A 16,689-nucleotide genomic window follows, 5' to 3' on the forward strand; every position below is an offset into this window, starting at 1 on the left:
GTTAGCTGTTAAAATTAGATCCAACAATAATATTAAGGGATTAGAAATCCATGGCTTAATAACAAAGGTGTCATTGTACACTGATGATTCATGTTTTCTTTTAATACCACAATTAGAATCCCTCCACAGCCTCATAGAGGATCTAGATACATTTGCTAACCTCTCTGGATTAAAACCAAATTATGATAAGTTTCCTTTATTATGTATTGGATCACTAAAAAATGCTCATTTTACATTAACGTGTAGTTTACCAATAAAATGGTCTGACGGGGATGTGGACATACTCGGTATACAAATCCCGAAAGAAAGAAATGATCTCACTCCAATAAATGTTTATAGAAAGTTAGCAAAAATAGATCAGATCTTGCTACCATGGAAAGGAAAATACCTGTCCATTTCTGGAAAATTCACCCTGATTAACTCTTTAGTCATATCACCATTTATCTGTTTGCTTATGGTTTTGCCTACACCTAGTGACCTGCTTTTTAAATTATATGAACAAAAAATATTACATTTTATTTGGAATGGCAAGCCAGACAAAATTAAAAGGGCCTATTTATATAACGAATATGAATTTGGAGGGCAGAAATGATTAAATATTAAAGCATTAGACCTCTCACTAAAGGCATCAGTCATACAAAAGTTATACTTAAATCCAAACTGGTTCTCTAGTAAATTGGTTGGAATGTCTCACCCCATGTTCAAGAATGGCCTTTTTCCCTTTATTCAGATAACACCTGCTCACTTTCGGTTGTTTGAAAACAAAATAATCTCCAAAATATCGTTATTTTTTAAAAACAAGCCTTAGAAAGTTGGTTGCAATTTCAGTTTAATCAAGCTGAAAAGACAGAACAAATAATACAGCAAATATTGTGGTTAAACTCAAATATACTATAATGTATTTTTCGATAAAATGTCAAGTTTTGTAACTTATATCATAAATAGGACTGGTGGAGTTATGTCACACATGCAGCTAACACAGACATATGGAAATGTCTGCTCTAACCAAAATTACAACCAACTAATTGCAACTTCCACAAAAATTTAAGAAGCAAGTAGAAGGGGAAAAAGGAAGGAACTTGTCTGTCGACCCTGTATTAAAGAACATAAATGTTTAAAGACAATTGTGATATATAAAAACATATACCAATTTCATTTAAGGACCAAAAAACTGACAGCTGTGCCATATAAATTGCAAAATAGTTGGGAAGAGATTTTCAATGTACCGATTCCATGGCACATGGTGTATGAATTGACACGCAAAACAACGCCGGATTCAAAACTTAGAATTGTTTTATTGAAATTATTATACAAGATTCTTGCAACCAATAGAATGTTATAATATATACAATCTTCCCAGCTCTGCAGATTTTGCTGTGAGGAGGCAGAGTCATTATATCAATTATTCTGGTACTGTCCATATGTAGCTCGTTTTTGGTCACAGGTCCAGGAATGGCTGAAGAATTGCAACATTTGCCTTGAACTAACGCTGCAGATAGCAAAACTGGGTGATTTGAAAAGTCATAGTCAATCAATCAATCAATCAATCAATAATATATTAATTATTTTAGCAAAAAAAAAAATCTTTAATTTACATTCTGTAGAAGCTATAAGAATAGAAAGGTTCAGTACTTTTGTGAAGCATCACAGCACAGTTGAAAAATATATGGCAAATAGAAATCCAAAATGGATGGTGTTCTCGCCAGAGATAGATGGGAGGGGTTGAATGGAGCCTGAAGAGTGGGACTAATAACAAGATAACCAATGTAAAACATACAGGGTCTGTAAAATGTATATATGTCCAGAAATGTTGTGAAATAGGACAGTTACAAATAGAAATCAAACTGGATGGACATCAGAAATAGAGGAAGGCTTAAAAACAAACAAAATAGAACTATTGTAAAACAGATTGTGTCTGTAAAATGTGTATAAGATGTATAAACTGAAGATAGAAGCCTAAGTGTTATTGTTTATTAGTTTACTCCAGTTGGGGGAAGGGTGGTAGGGTTTGCGGGGAATAATAAAGGTATTTTCTTTTAAAAAGTATGTATGTGTATGTATGTATGTATGTATGTATGTGTATGTATGTATGTGTGAATGTTTTTGTAAGCATATGTATGTATATGGGTATGTACGTGTATGTATATGGATATATATATTTACCCCAAAAAGATATGGTGGATTGGAAATGACTCAAACAATTACATTGATGGAAGCAACAATCTTTCCGCAATATTGAGCTGATCCACCCATACATTTAAAAAAATAAAATTAAAGATCTTACATGTGTATGTATAATCTGTTTGTGATGGGGGAAAATCGATACATTTACATGTCGGGATATTTTTTAAAATAATATATCGTATCGTTTAGACTATTGCAATATTATGGTGAGAAATATGTTTGAAACAACATCAAATCACAATAAAATCACAGTATTGAATCGCAATACATATAGAATCGCAATACATATCGTATTGGCACCTAAGTATGTTGATAATATGGTATCGTGAGGTCCCTGGCCATTCCCAGCCCTATAATCCATGTACATGGCTGTACATATGTAGGATCTTTATTTGATCCAATTTCCTACAGCAGGAAAATAATCCTACAGGAACAGGAAATGTAAATTATTATTATTACTATTATTGTTATTATTAGTATTAGTGTTATTATTAGTATTATGTGGATTATAATTAATGGACATTTTTTGTAGGGGTTGATACATTCTTCTTTAGGGTGAATCAAGTCTGACATTTTAAAGTGGAAATTACAAACTTTAGAAGCCTTTTTAAACCTTGAATACACTATAAGCTTGCATTTCCTGCTGTGCATGAAAATTCTCAGCAACAAAAGAGTGATCAAATTAAGATCCTACGTTTGTATGTTTGTTAGGTGAGTTTTTGGAGGATTGGAGTGGTCTTGTTTTTTTACAGTCTATATGGAAACATTTCTGGAGTTAGCTTCAAGGGTTTGAATTTTTTGATGCCTCTGTGAGTATACTTTTTCTATGTGGCGACACCACTCTGGGGGTGTGTGTGTGCACTGTAAAACTTACAATTGTAAGGCCACGAGCTGCCATAGCATTGTGAGTTTGCTTAACAAACATTTTGTTCAGCAAACTCACAACAAAAAGTTTGTGTGTGAGTTTGTGAATTGACATGTTTTATTTTCTTACAGTGTAGTGTGTGTGTGTGTGTGTGTGTGACTGATAACGGGCATTAGTTTGGTGTCTTCTCTCACACACACACACACACACACACACATAATAAAGGCTCTTACATGTTTAAATGTAACCTTTATTTAACTAGTCAAATTGGTTAAGAACAAATATATATTTACAATGATGGCCTACACCGGCCAAACCCTAACCCGGACGGCGCTGGGCCAATTGTGCGCCGCCCTATGGGACTCCAAATCTCAGCCGGTTTTGATCCAGCCTGGATTCGCCTCAAGCACTGAGATGCAGTGCCTTAGACCGCTGCGCCAGTCGGTAGCCCCAATTCCATCAGAAAACGTAATAGTAAACAAACACTGTATAACCTCAAAACATGGTAAAATGTATCATTTTGATAACATGGAAGGTCACTACTTACATCCATAGTTGTGTCTATGATTTGAGAGTGGTTACATTTCTCCTGCTTCTTCCCTCACCTTTTTACCAAAACAGTGGCAGGGTCGTTGTTGTTTGAACTGCAGATTGCCCCTTTAACATATCGGCCTAGTAAAGTCTTTATGAAACATCCATCCTCTCATCCCAACCTGTTGCCTGTTTATAAACTGTGTTTGACTGTAGAGGAAGTAATGCCCAGGGGGGTAGTGGGTAGGCCTCAGTCAGGTGGTGCTAGTTCCCATGGCCCGGGAGGACACACAGGAAGACATCCATCCAGTGTCCGTCATACGTGACGGTATGTGTTAGTTAGCCATGGCATTGTGAATGCTGCAGTAGCCCCATAATTAGCGTTGGCTGGTTAATTCTGCCTTGTTATATAAAATATGCAAATGCCTTGGTGCCTAATTGATTAGAGCCCCCTCTGGGCCTGGCTTGATCTCACTCGTTAATCCCCGAGACGGCCTGGTGCTCGTTAGCGTGGATGGAATGATGGGGTGGATGGGCTGGGGAGGGGGGTAGCTCACTAATACTTTGTGAAGGGTGTGGGTGGGGTCCCAACCTCGTTAGATGATGCTTTTGATGTGTACTTTTTGGGGCATAGGAGCGGTTGATGTCTAGAGATGTGGAGAGGGGGATTGTGGGTGCTCAGCTCAGAGAGAGGGGTATGAATGGGGCGTGGCCAGCTGGGTTCCACCTGCTGGAGCGGGATCATCTGCCAACCTCAGACCTCGCCGGGGGGCATGTTCAGGAAGGCAGAACGTTCTGATGGAAATGCCTTGTAAAGTGTAGCTAACATATAAACTCCCTAATCTACATGACATAGACTTGTGTGTGTCCTATGTACCTAATGCATTTCTATCTGAACATTTTATAACATTGGTTGTACCACATGGAACAGGACCCAGAACTCTCCAGAATGCTGAGGCCTAGCCATAGCATGGGGACCTGGGAGTAACTGTTTCCTGTTGACTGGAGCTATGGTTGTTTAAGTAAAGTGTATTCTTTTAAAGCTACTGGGATGAAAAGCAAAAACAAAACGGTAGCCCCGCCACTTGTTTTGGTAAACAGCTGAGGGACCGGGCTAAGTAATTCATCTCAAATTCTTTACTACTATAGATCCATTTTCCACTTGAGAGCAGAGCTGTAGCGGTTGTTTTCGTCTTGTCTTCTCCACTCAGCCCCAGCCTGACCGAAGGGCCAGCAACCAGATTGACTGAGTGAGGGGAAAATATGTTGGACACATTCAAACAACGCTCTCACACGCGCTCACACACTCACACACCCTCTCATTGACAAGACCCTATGTCCTCCTGCTCGCCTGCCAGTTGACATCCCCTCTATTCATTTAGACCCCATTCTGCTTCTCAGTCAACCCCTCTCCAGCCCCTTCACCCCCCAACCCTCACCCATCTAAGACTGAACCACACCACCACCCCACTCACCTCTCCACACTACTATCAACCCCCCCATCCCTCTCACACACACACACACACACACTTCTCCTCTCCTCCGTTGAGCGGCCCCCATCATCAGCTCTTCCTGGGGCCCTTCAGAGTAGCATCTCCCCTTTCTCTCTGGGGGTCTGCAGGGTCTTTGTCTGCGCACCGGCCCACTGCTTCACAATGACTCTCCACTCTATTAAGGTGCGTTCTGCCTGTTAGCGTCGCCAAGGGCAACCGGCATCCCGCATGGCAGCTATGCAGCGCGGCATTGTGGGCCTGCGGGCCCGAGCAGAGCAGTTGAACCCGGTACTCCTCACACTTGACACCGCATGTGTTTATCTAAAGGGGGGCCATTGTGATGTTTGGATGGGTGGGTAGTGAAGGACGTAAAATGGTGGGTAGAAAGAGAGAGATGGATGAGGAGGGGGTGATAAATATTCAACAGTTCAGCTCCTCAGAAGGAGTTGCCTACCCAACAACCCTAGCCCCCTCTCCTCTCTCTCTCAACCCTCCTGTGTCCTCTCTCTCCTCTCTCTCCCACCCTCCTGTGTCCCCTCTCTCCTCTCTCTCTCAACCCTCCTGTGTCCTCTCTCTCCTCTCTCTCTCAACCCTCCTATGTCCTCTCTCTCTCCCACCCCTCCTGTGTCCTCTCTCTCCTCTCTCCCCCAACCCTCCTGTGTCCTCTCTCTCTCAACCCTCCTGTGTCCCCTCTCTCCCACCCCTCCTGTGTCCTCTCTCCTCTCTCCCTCAACCCTCCTGTGTCCTCTCTCTCCTCTCTCTCTCAACCCTCCTGTGTCCTCTCTCTCCTCTCTCTCTCAACCCTCCTGTGTCCTCTCTCTCCTCTCTCCCTCAACCCTCCTGTGTCCTCTCTCTCCTCTCTCCCACCCCTCCTGTGTCCTCTCTCTCCTCTCTCTCCTCTCTCTCTCAACCCTCCTGTGTCCTCTCTCTCCTCTCCCTCAACCCTCCTGTGTCCTCTCTCTCCTCTCTCTCCCACCCTCCTGTGTCCTCTCTCTCCTCTCTCTCCCACCCTCCTGTGTCCTCTCTCTCCTCTCTCCCCCAACCCTCCTGTGTCCTCTCTCTCCTCTCCCTCAACCCTCCTGTGTCCTCTCTCTCCTCTCTCTCCCACCCTCCTGTGTCCTCTCTCTCCTCTCTCTCCCACCCTCCTGTGTCCTCTCTCTCCTCTCTCCCCCACCCCTCCTGTGTCCTCTCCTCTCTCCCACCCCTCCTGTGTCCTCTCTCTCCCACCCTCCTGTGTCCTCTCTCTCCTCTCTCCCACCCCTCCTGTGTCCCCTCTCTCCTCTCTCTCCCCCCCCTCCTGTGTCCTCTCTCTCCTCTCTCCCACCCCTCCTGTGTCCTCTCTCTCCTCTCTCCCACCTCTCCTGTGTCCTCTCTCTCCTCTCTCCCCCACCCCTCCTGTGTCCTCTCTCTCCTCTCTCCCCCACCCCTTCTGTGTCCTCTCTCTCCTCTCTCCCCCACCCCTTCTGTGTCCTCTCTCTCCTCTCTCCCACCCCTCCTGTGTCCCCTCTCTCCTCTCTCCCACCCTCCTGTGTCCCCTCTCTCCTCTCTCTCCCACCCTCCTGTGTCCTCTCTCTCCTCTCTCTCCCACCCTCCTGTGTCCTCTCTCTCCTCTCTCTCCCACCCTCCTGTGTCCTCTCTCTCCTCTCTCCCACCCCTCCTGTGTCCTCTCTCTCCATGCCAGAAAGCAGATGGAATGTGAGTGCTCAGAGAGGAGGCTCCAGCCTAGTTTTATCCAATTAGCAGGCTTGTCAAATGAATTTATCCTGTGAGGCAGGGGGACAATAGGGAACCCAGGAACCCTGCCTGCACCACAAAGAGGCTTTATCAACATACTCCTAATACCTTTCACCATGTCATTCTACTAAACCCCATACTGAACGTATGCCCATAGTACTAATGCAACATCCAAGACTCATACATACTGTTTGCAATTTCCCCAATCTCCAAGAGCAAACAACATACTCAGTCATAACCATGCAACACACATACATACCGATACACACATATTATAGGCCAGCCCAACCCATACACACATACTCACAAGTCATGTGTATAGACACACACAAACTACTGCAACATAGCCGCGGGAAGTAGAAGTGCTGAGGGTACTGCAGCACCCCCGAATAAATAGTTTTATAAATAAAACAGTCATTCTACAAAATGTGTGATCTAGGCCTTTATTACTCCTGTATGTGCGGAGAAACATACTCTGTGTCTCTGTCCTAAATCAGAGGAGCTGTCTCTGTGTCTCTGTCCTAAATCAGATGAGCTGTCTCTGTTCTAAATCTGAGGAGCTGTCTCTGTGTGTCTCTGTCCTAAATCAGAGGAGCTGTCTCTGTGTCTCTGTCCTAAATCAGAGGAGCTGTCTCTGTGTGTCTCTGTCCTAAATCAGAGGAGCTGTCTCTGTGTCTCTGTCCTAAATCAGAGGAGCTGTCTCTGTTCTAAATCTGAGGAGCTGTCTCTGTGTGTCTCTGTCCTAAATCAGAGGAGCTGTCTCTGTGTCTCTGTCCTAAATCAGAGGAGCTGTCTCTGTGTGTCTCTGTCCTAAATCAGAGGAGCTGTCTCTGTGTCTCTGTCCTAAATCAGAGGAGCTGTCTCTGTGTCTCTGTTCTAAATCAGAGGAGCTGTCTCTGTGTCTCTGTTCTAAATCAGAGGAGATGTCTCTGTGTGTCTCTGTTCTAAATCAGAGGAGCTGTCTCTGTGTGTCTCTGTTCTAAATCAGAGGAGCTGTCTCTGTGTGTCTGTTCTAAATCAGAGGAGCTGTCTCTGTGTCTCTGTCCTAAATCAGAGGAGCTGTCTCTGTGTGTCTCTGTTCTAAATTAGGGTGTTCATCAACCACCATCTGAGAGAGAGAGAGAGAGAGAGAGAGAGAGAGAGAGAGAGAGAGAGAGAGAGAGAGAGAGAGAGAGAGAGAGAGAGAGAGAGAGAGAGAGAGAGAGAGAGAGAGAGAGAGAGAGAGAGAGAGAGAGAGAGAGAGAGAGAGAGAGAGAGAGAGAGAGAGAGAGAGAGAGAGGTATCTCTCCCCCTTTCTCTCTCTGTCTCTGCTGGAATGGATTGATGGAAAAAGTTGTGTTGAGGCCAGCTTGTCATCATGAGGCAGGGTATCTGCTAAGCAAATCCAGTCTGATTAATGGATCTAGAAGAGACAGAGCCAGAGATGAGGCTGCGTTTAGGGAGGCTTGACGTGGGAGAGGTTCTCATGAAATAACAAGAGTGTTTGTAAAGCCATGATAAAGCATGTGAAACACTAGTGTGTGTGTGTGTACAAGTTTGTTAGTCACAAGTGTGAGTTTTGTTAGTCTGTTGTGGACATGTTGCTGTGTGTGTGTGTCTTTCTACTTCCTATTTTGCCTGTGTGTTTTTGAGGATTCGTATCTCTCCCATTGGGATCCACAGGTGGCTGGTTCACTAGATGAGACAGGGGTGTGTCTCTTTCCTTCGTGTGTGTGTGTGTGTGTGTGTGTGTGTGTGTGTGTGTGTGTGTGTGTGTGTGTGTGTGTGTGTGTGTGTGCGGCAGCTGCACTTCTCTCCTGAAGTCCACAGTCTTAGCCGTGTGGTGTCCCTTGTAGGTTAGTATTAACAGTGGTTAGTTCTAGGTTAGTAGTAACAGTGGTTAGTTCTAGGTTAGTAGTAACAGTGGTTAGTTCTAGGTTAGTAGTAACAGTGGTTAGTTCTAGGTTAGTAGTAACAGTGGTTAGTGGTTTATCCCGTAGCGAGTATACACTGCATTTGTTTCCAGTTACTGTGTAGCCTGGCTATGTCCATCGGTTACTGTGTAACCTAGCTATGTCCATCGGTTACTGTGTAACCTAGCTATGTCCATCGGTTACTGTGTAACCTAGCTATGTCCATCGGTTACTGTGTAACCTAGCTATGTCCATCGGTTACTGTGTAGCCTGGCTATGTCCATCGGTTACTGTGTAGCCTGGCTATGTCCATCGGTTACTGTGTAGCCTGGCTATGTCCATCGGTTACTGTGTAACCTAGCTATGTCCATCGGTTACTGTGTAACCTGGCTATGTCCATCGGTTACTGTGTAGCCTGGCTATGTCCATCGGTTACTGTGTAGCCTGGCTATGTCCATCGGTTACTGTGTAGCCTGGCTATGTCCATCGGTTACTGTGTAACCTAGCTATGTCCATCGGTTACTGTGTAACCTAGCTATGTCCATCGGTTACTGTGTAGCCTGGCTATGTCCATCGGTTACTGTGTAGCCTGGCTATGTCCATCGGTTACTGTGTAGCCTGGCTATGTCCATCGGTTACTGTGTAGCCTGGCTATGTCCATCGGTTACTGTGTAGCCTGGCTATGTCCATCGGTTACTGTGTAGCCTGGCTATGTCCATCGGTTACTGTGTAACCTGGCTATGTCCATCGGTTACTGTGTAACCTAGCTATGTCCATCGGTTACTGTGTAGCATAGCTATGTCCATCGGTTACTGTGTAACCTAGCTATGTCCATCGGTTACTGTGTAACCTAGCTATGTCCATCGGTTACTGTGTAGCATAGCTATGTCCATCGGTTACTGTGTAGCCTGGCTATGTCCATCGGTTACTGTGTAGCCTGGCTATGTCCATCGGTTACTGTGTAGCCTGGCTATGTCCATCGGTTACTGTGTAACCTAGCTATGTCCATCGGTTACTGTGTAACCTAGCTATGTCCATCGGTTACTGTGTAGCCTGGCTATGTCCATCGGTTACTGTGTAACCTAGCTATGTCCATCGGTTACTGTGTAACCTGGCTATGTCCATCGGTTACTGTGTAACCTGGCTATGTCCATCGGTTACTGTGTAGCCTGGCTATGTCCATCGGTTACTGTGTAGCCTGGCTATGTCCATCGGTTACTGTGTAGCCTGGCTATGTCCATCGGTTACTGTGTAGCCTGGCTATGTCCATCGGTTACTGTGTAACCTAGCTATGTCCATCGGTTACTGTGTAGCCTGGCTATGTCCATCGGTTACTGTGTAGCCTGGCTATGTCCATCGGTTACTGTGTAGCCTGGCTATGTCCATCGGTTACTGTGTAGCCTGGCTATGTCCATCGGTTACTGTGTAACCTGGCTATGTCCATCGGTTACTGTGTAGCCTAGCTATGTCCATGTGGTTATGGTATTAGTCTTAGTTAGCCAAATCCAGTTTTAGTTGTCTAGCCCCTGGGTGTGCGTGCATGTGCTTTGTGTATATTTGGTAGGAACTATTTTATGTGTCCAGACTCAGTGTTAAAGTACATGTTCCAGTATGTTCTAGACAGAGCTCATGTGATCCAGCCAGCCCATTTAGATCAAAGAGAGGAGGGAAAGAAGTCCAGGGTGGTTCTGGGTGTAGAGAGAAGGGTAAGAGAGGGAAAGAAGGCCAGGGGGGTTCTGGGTGGAGAGAGAAGGGTAAGAGATAGGGAAAGAAGGCCAGGGGGGTTCTGGGTGGAGAGAGAAGGGTAAGAGATAGGGAAAGAAGGCCAGGGGGGTTCTGGGTGGAGAGAGAAGGGTAAGAGATAGGGAAAGAAGGCCAGGGGGGTTCTGGGTGTAGAGAGAAGGGTAAGATATAGGGAAAGAAGGCCAGGGGGGTTCTGGGTGGAGAGAGAAGGGTAAGAGATAGGGAAAGAAGGCCAGGGGGGTTCTGGGTGGAGAGAGAAGGGTAAGAGATAGGGAAAGAAGGCCAGGGGGGTTCTGGGTGTAGAGAGAAGGGTAAGAGATAGGGAAAGAAGGCCAGGGGGGTTCTGGGTGTAGAGAGAAGGGTAAGAGATAGGGAAAGAAGGCCAGGGGGGTTCTGGGTGTAGAGAGAAGGGTAAGATATAGAGAAAGAAGGCCAGGGGGGTTCTGGGTGGAGAGAGAAGGGTAAGAGATAGGGAAAGAAGGCCAGGGGGGTTCTGGGTGGAGAGAGAAGGGTAAGAGATAGGGAAAGAAGGCCAGGGGGGTTCTGGGTGTAGAGAGAAGGGTAAGATATAGGGAAAGAAGGCCAGGGGGGGTTCTGGGTGGAGAGAGAAGGGTAAGAGATAGGGAAAGAAGGCCAGGGGGGTTCTGGATGGAGAGAGAAGGGTAAGAGATAGGGAAAGAAGGCCAGGGGGGTTCTGGGTGTAGAGAGAAGGGTAAGATATAGGGAAAGAAGGCCAGGGGGGTTCTGGGTGGAGAGAGAAGGGTAAGAGATAGGGAAAGAAGGCCGGGGGGGGTTCTGGGTGTAGAGAGAAGGGTAAGAGATAGGGAAAGAAGGCCAGGGGGGTTCTGGGTGTAGAGAGAAGGGTAAGAGATAGGGAAAGAAGGCCAGGGGGGTTCTGGGTGGAGAGAGAAGGGTAAGAGATAGGGAAAGAAGGCCGGGGGGGGTTCTGGGTGTAGAGAGAAGGGTAAGAGATAGGGAAAGAAGGCCAGGGGGGTTCTGGGTGTAGAGAGAAGGGTAAGAGATAGGGAAAGAAGGCCAGGGGGGTTCTGGGTGTAGAGAGAAGGGTAAGAGATAGGGAAAGAAGGCCAGGGGGGTTCTGGGTGGAGAGAGAAGGGTAAGAGATGTGTCGACAATCAAAGAGTTGGTTTGTATATGAGAAAGGTTCCAACATTTAGTAATAGTGAACAACTACACTCTCTCCTCTGTCCAGCTCTGCCCCTGCGTGAGTGCATGTGTGTTTGCTGTGTGAGTGCATGTGTGTTTGCTGTGTGAGTGCATGTGTGTTTGCTGTGTGAGTGCATGTGTGTTTGCTGTGTGAGTGCATGTGTGTTTTCTGTGTGTGTGCATGTGCGTTTGCTGTGTGAGTGCATGTGTGTTTTCTGTGTGTGTGCATGTGTGTTTGCTGTGTGAGTGCATGTGTGTTTGCTGTGTGAGTGCATGTGCGTTTGCTGTGTGAGTGCATGTGTGTTTGCTGTGTGAGTGCATGTGCGTTTGCTGTGTGAGTGCATGTGTGTTTGCTGTGTGAGTGCATGTGTGTTTGCTGTGTGAGTGCATGTGTGTTTTCTGTGTGCGTGCATGTGTGTTTGCTGTGTGAGTGCATGTGTGTTTGCTGTGTGAGTGCATGTGTGTTTGCTGTGTGAGTGCATGTGTGTTTTCTGTGTGGGTGCATGTGTGTTTTCTGTGTGCGTGCATGTGCGTTTGCTGTGTGAGTGCATGTGTGTTTGCTGTGTGAGTGCATGTGTTTTTGCTGTGTGAGTGCATGTGTTTTTGCTGTGTGAGTGCATGTGTTTTTGCTGTGTGAGTGCATGTGTTTTTGCTGTGTGAGTGCATGTGTTTTTGCTGTGTGAGTGCATGTGTGTTTGCTGTGTGAGTGCATGTGTGTTTGCTGTGTGAGTGCATGTGCGTTTGCTGTGTGAGTGCATGTGCGTTTGCTGTGTGAGTGCATGTGTTTTTGCTGTGTGAGTGCATGTGTTTTTGCTGTGTGAGTGCATGTGTGTTTGCTGTGTGAGTGCATGTGTTTTTGCTGTGTGAGTGCATGTGTGTTTGCTGTGTGAGTGCATGTGTTTTTGCTGTGTGAGTGCATGTGTGTTTGCTGTGTGAGTGCATGTGTTTTTGCTGTGTGAGTGCATGTGTGTTTGCTGTGTGAGTGCATGTGTTTTTGCTGTGTGAGTGCATGTGTGTTTGCTGTGTGAGTGCATGTGTGTTTGCTGTGTGAGTGCATGTGCGTTTGCTGTGTGAGTGCATGTGCGTTTGCTGTGTGAGTGCATGTGTTTTTGCTGTGTGAGTGCATGTGTTTTTGCTGTGTGAGTGCATGTGTGTTTGCTGTGTGAGTGCATGTGTTTTTGCTGTGTGAGTGCATGTGTGTTTGCTGTGTGAGTGCATGTGTGTTTGCTGTGTGAGTGCATGTGTTTTTGCTACTCTTGTCTTTTTGGTCGTTAGTATCTGTCACTAAAGCCTGAAGCTTCATCACTCATTCCCCTGCAAGGATAGAATCAGGGCCGTCGTGTGTGTTTGTGCGTGTCTGTGAGAGAGAGAGATCTCCAGTCTGGGAGCTGTGTGGACCACCCTCCTCATCCTGACGGGAAGTTGTTACTTTAACCTGACAGGGAAGAATTTGGGAAACTTGGCAGAGAGCCACGAGGGAGAGAGAAAAGCTCCCCTCTCGGCATTAACTGTTAATAGATTGACCATTACCGGACCCCTCTCTCTCTTTCTCTCTCCCTCTTTTTCTCTCTCTTTTTCTCTCTCTCTTTTTCTCTCTCTCTTTTCTCTCTCTCTCTCTCTCCCCTGCTTTCTTGCCTTATTTCTCCCTCTCTCATACACACAATCTACACACAAATATTCATATGAGCTCATGCGCACACACACACCCACTACTGCACTACTAGAATTCCCCCCCAGCCCCCCCCCCCCCCCCCCCCCCCTCTCCTCCTTGTAGTCAGTTGTTCTTTGTACTGAGTGGTGAATACAGGCTCTGTGTATCCCCTTCCTCTCTCCTGACCTCTACCTGTATCTGTTCCACCTGAATGGGGGGGGGGGGGGGGGGGGTCGCAGAATGATGAAGGGAGAGGCTGATGGGTGCGGGAGGAAAGGGGGATGAGGATGGGGGCTGACGGAAAAGAAAGGTTTTGTTTGTGTCTGGGCTGGAGTTGTGTTTCTGAGGGCAGGCCTCTGCTGTGACTCGGACCCTCACCTGGTCTCTACCTTTCAGTGGGGTGTTTGTATGTGTCTAAGTGTTTTCCGCTGTGTGTGGAGGTTTGTTTATGACGTTGCCATGGGATTTGTCAGTGGTATGGTAGTTAGAGTGGTTGTTGGTTTAGTGACAGAATGAGTGGATTCATATTGTTTGTTATGAGTGTTGTAAATCTGTGTATGACATTTGACCCTCTCTCTCTCTCTCTCTCTCTCTCTCTCTCTCTCTCTCTCTCTCTCTCTCTCTCTCTCTCTCTCTCTCTCTCTCTCTCTCTCTCTCTCTCTCTCTCTCTCTCTCTCTCTCTCTCTCTCCCCATCAGGGGGTAGTGTATGGAAGATGTCTGAAACAGACTGGACTCTGTGGATGAAAAAGCGACGGGTGCGAGTGCTGTGTGCTCTGGGTGCTGTGCTACTGTGCTGCCTACAGGGCGGCGCCACTGTCACTGGTGAGTAGAGCGCTGGTCATGTCACAGCATCCCAACAGGGAACCAGGGATAGTCATAGAGATAGTAACATGTCTGGGATAACAGGGAACCAGGGATAGTCATAGAGATAGTAACATGTCTGAGATAACAGGGAACCAGGGATAGTCATAGAGATAGTAACATGTCTGAGATAACAGGGAACCAGGGATAGTCATAGAGATGGTAACATGTCTGAGATAACAGGGATCCAGGGATAGTCATAGAGATAGTAACATGTCTGAGATAACAGGGATCCATGGATAGTCATAGAGATAGTAACATGTCTGAGATAACAGGGAACCAAGGATAGTCATAGAGATAGTAACATGTCTGAGATAACAGGGAACCAGGGATAGTCATAGAGATAGTAACATGTCTGAGATAACAGGGAACCAGGGATAGTCATAGAGATAGTAACATGTCTGAGATAACAGGGAACCAGGGATAGTCATAGAGATGGTAACATGTCTGAGATAACAGGGATCCAGGGATAGTCATAGAGATAGTAACATGTCTGAGATAACAGGGAACCAAGGATAGTCATAGAGATAGTAACATGTCTGAGATAACAGGGAACCAGGGATAGTCATAGAGATAGTAACATGTCTGAGATAACAGGGAACCAGGGATAGTCATAGAGATAGTAACATGTCTGAGATAACACGGATCCAGGGATAGTCATAGAGATAGTAACATGTTTGAGATAACACGGATCTATCTCAACTAATGTGTTATTAATGATGGAGGTTTTGCACACATCAAAAGTAAGGATTCAATCCTATGTGGGTGGAAGGAGAATAAGTTATCTTCACAGTTTGTGTCTTAAATATGTGTATGGCAGTGGGACTTATCACTCCCTCTCTCCCATCCCTCTCTACCATCCCCCTCTCTCTCTCCCATCCCTCTCTACCATCCCTCTCTCTCTCCCATCCCTCTCTACCATCCCCCTCTCTTTCTCCCATCCCTCTCTTTCTCCCATCCCTCTCTCTTTCTCCCAACCCTCCCTCTCTCTCCCAACCCTACCTCTCTCTCCCATCTCTCTCCCCTCCCTCTCTCCATCCCTCCCTCTCTCCCCTCCCTCTCTCCATCCCTCCCTCTCTCTATCCCTCCCTCTCTCTCCCATCCCTCTCTCTTTCTCCCATCCCTCCCTCTCTCTCCCATCCCTCCCTCTCTCCCATCTCTCTCCCATCCCTCCCTCTCTCTCCCATCCCTCCCTCTCTCCCATCTCTCTCCCACCCCTTCCTCTCTCCCACCCCTACCGCTCCCATCCCTCTCTCTCCCACCCCTACCTCTCTCTCCCATCCCTCTCTCTCCCACCCCTACCTCTCTCCCATCCCTCTCTCTCCCACCCCTACCGCTCTCTCCCATCCCTCTCTCTCCCACCCCCACCCCTACCTCTCTCTCCCACCCCTACCTCTCTCCCATCCCTCTCTCTCCCACCCCTACCTCGCTCTCCCATCTCTCTCCCATCCCTCCATCTCTCTCCCATCTCTGTCCCCTCTCTCCCTCTCTCCCATCTCTCTCCCATCCCTCCCTCTCTCTCTCCTATCTCTCTCTCCCATCTCTGTCCCCTTTCTCTCTCCTATCTCTCCCCTCCCTCTCTCCCATCTCTCTCCCATCCCTCCCTCTCTCTCTCCTATCTCTCTCTCCCAACCCTCCCTCTCTCCCCATCCCTCCCTCTCTCCCTCTCTCCCCATCCCTCCCTCTCTCCCTCTCTCCCCATCCCTCCCTCTCTCCCTCTCTCCCATCTCTCTCCCATCCCTCCCTCTCTCTCTCCTATCTCTCTCTCCCATCTCTGTCCCCTTTCTCTCTCCTATCTCTCCCCTCCCTCTCTCCCATCTCTCTCCCATCCCTCCCTCTCTCTCTCCTATCTCTCTCTCCCATCTCTGTCCCCTTTCTCTCTCCTATCTCTCCCCTCCCTCTCTCCCATCTCTCTCCCATCCCTCCCTCTCTCTCTCCTATCTCTCTCTCCCAACCCTCCCTCTCTCCCATCCCTCCCTCTCTCCCCATCCCTCCCTCTCTCCCTCTCTCCCATCCCTCTCTTCTCCCAGATGAAGTGCCAGTGTTCACAGAGGAACCTCTGTCGGTGGTGCAGAAGTTAGGTGGTAGCGTGACCCTGAGGTGCAGCGCCCGACCCCCCTCGGCCAACATCAGCTGGCGGCTGAACGGGCGTGATCTGGTTGCCGGGGCTGGTGGGGACCTGGGGGTGGTACTGGAGCCTGGCATGCTGCTCATCCCAGCCCTCACCAACCTCACCCTGGGCAGGTACCAGTGTGTGGCCAGCACCAATGCAGGGGGCCTGGCCAGTGTGCCCGCCAACGTCACCGCTGCCAGTGAGTAGCTGTTTATGCATTTCTGGTTTATTTGAATAGTGACTGAGTCTGCTAATGTTCTGTAAATGTGTCTTTTTCTCTTCATTTTAGGCCTTTTGGAAAAACAGCGTCACTTTCAATTATCTTACAAACAATCAGTCATAATAAAACTGTTTGGGAAAGAACATTGTGTTTCTTAGTGTATAGATGTAGATTAGTCAGCAAGACCTTTATAAGGTAGTGTCATCTGACTCCATAGTGGGGAGAAGGGAATAATAA

The 16,689-nt window shown here is 47.1% G+C and overlaps 1 protein-coding gene across 1 annotated transcript in view; it reads left to right on the forward strand.

Moving 5' to 3' along the window:
• The window catches only part of LOC120037608 (brother of CDO-like), a gene marked incomplete at its 3' end in the record, with an annotated part of 29,454 nt that extends 13,023 nt beyond the window's left edge, over positions 1-16,431 (forward strand). Inside the window, exons 2-3 of the mRNA XM_038983605.1 lie at positions 13,955-14,080; positions 16,150-16,431. Coding sequence (XP_038839533.1) covers positions 13,972-14,080; positions 16,150-16,431 — 391 coding nt within the window. The remainder of the gene's footprint in view (positions 1-13,954; positions 14,081-16,149) is intronic.
• Between the last annotated feature and the right edge of the window lie 258 nt (positions 16,432-16,689).

This window comes from Salvelinus namaycush, unplaced genomic scaffold, assembly GCF_016432855.1.
Source record: "Salvelinus namaycush isolate Seneca unplaced genomic scaffold, SaNama_1.0 Scaffold1773, whole genome shotgun sequence".
Taxonomy (NCBI): domain Eukaryota; kingdom Metazoa; phylum Chordata; class Actinopteri; order Salmoniformes; family Salmonidae; genus Salvelinus; species Salvelinus namaycush.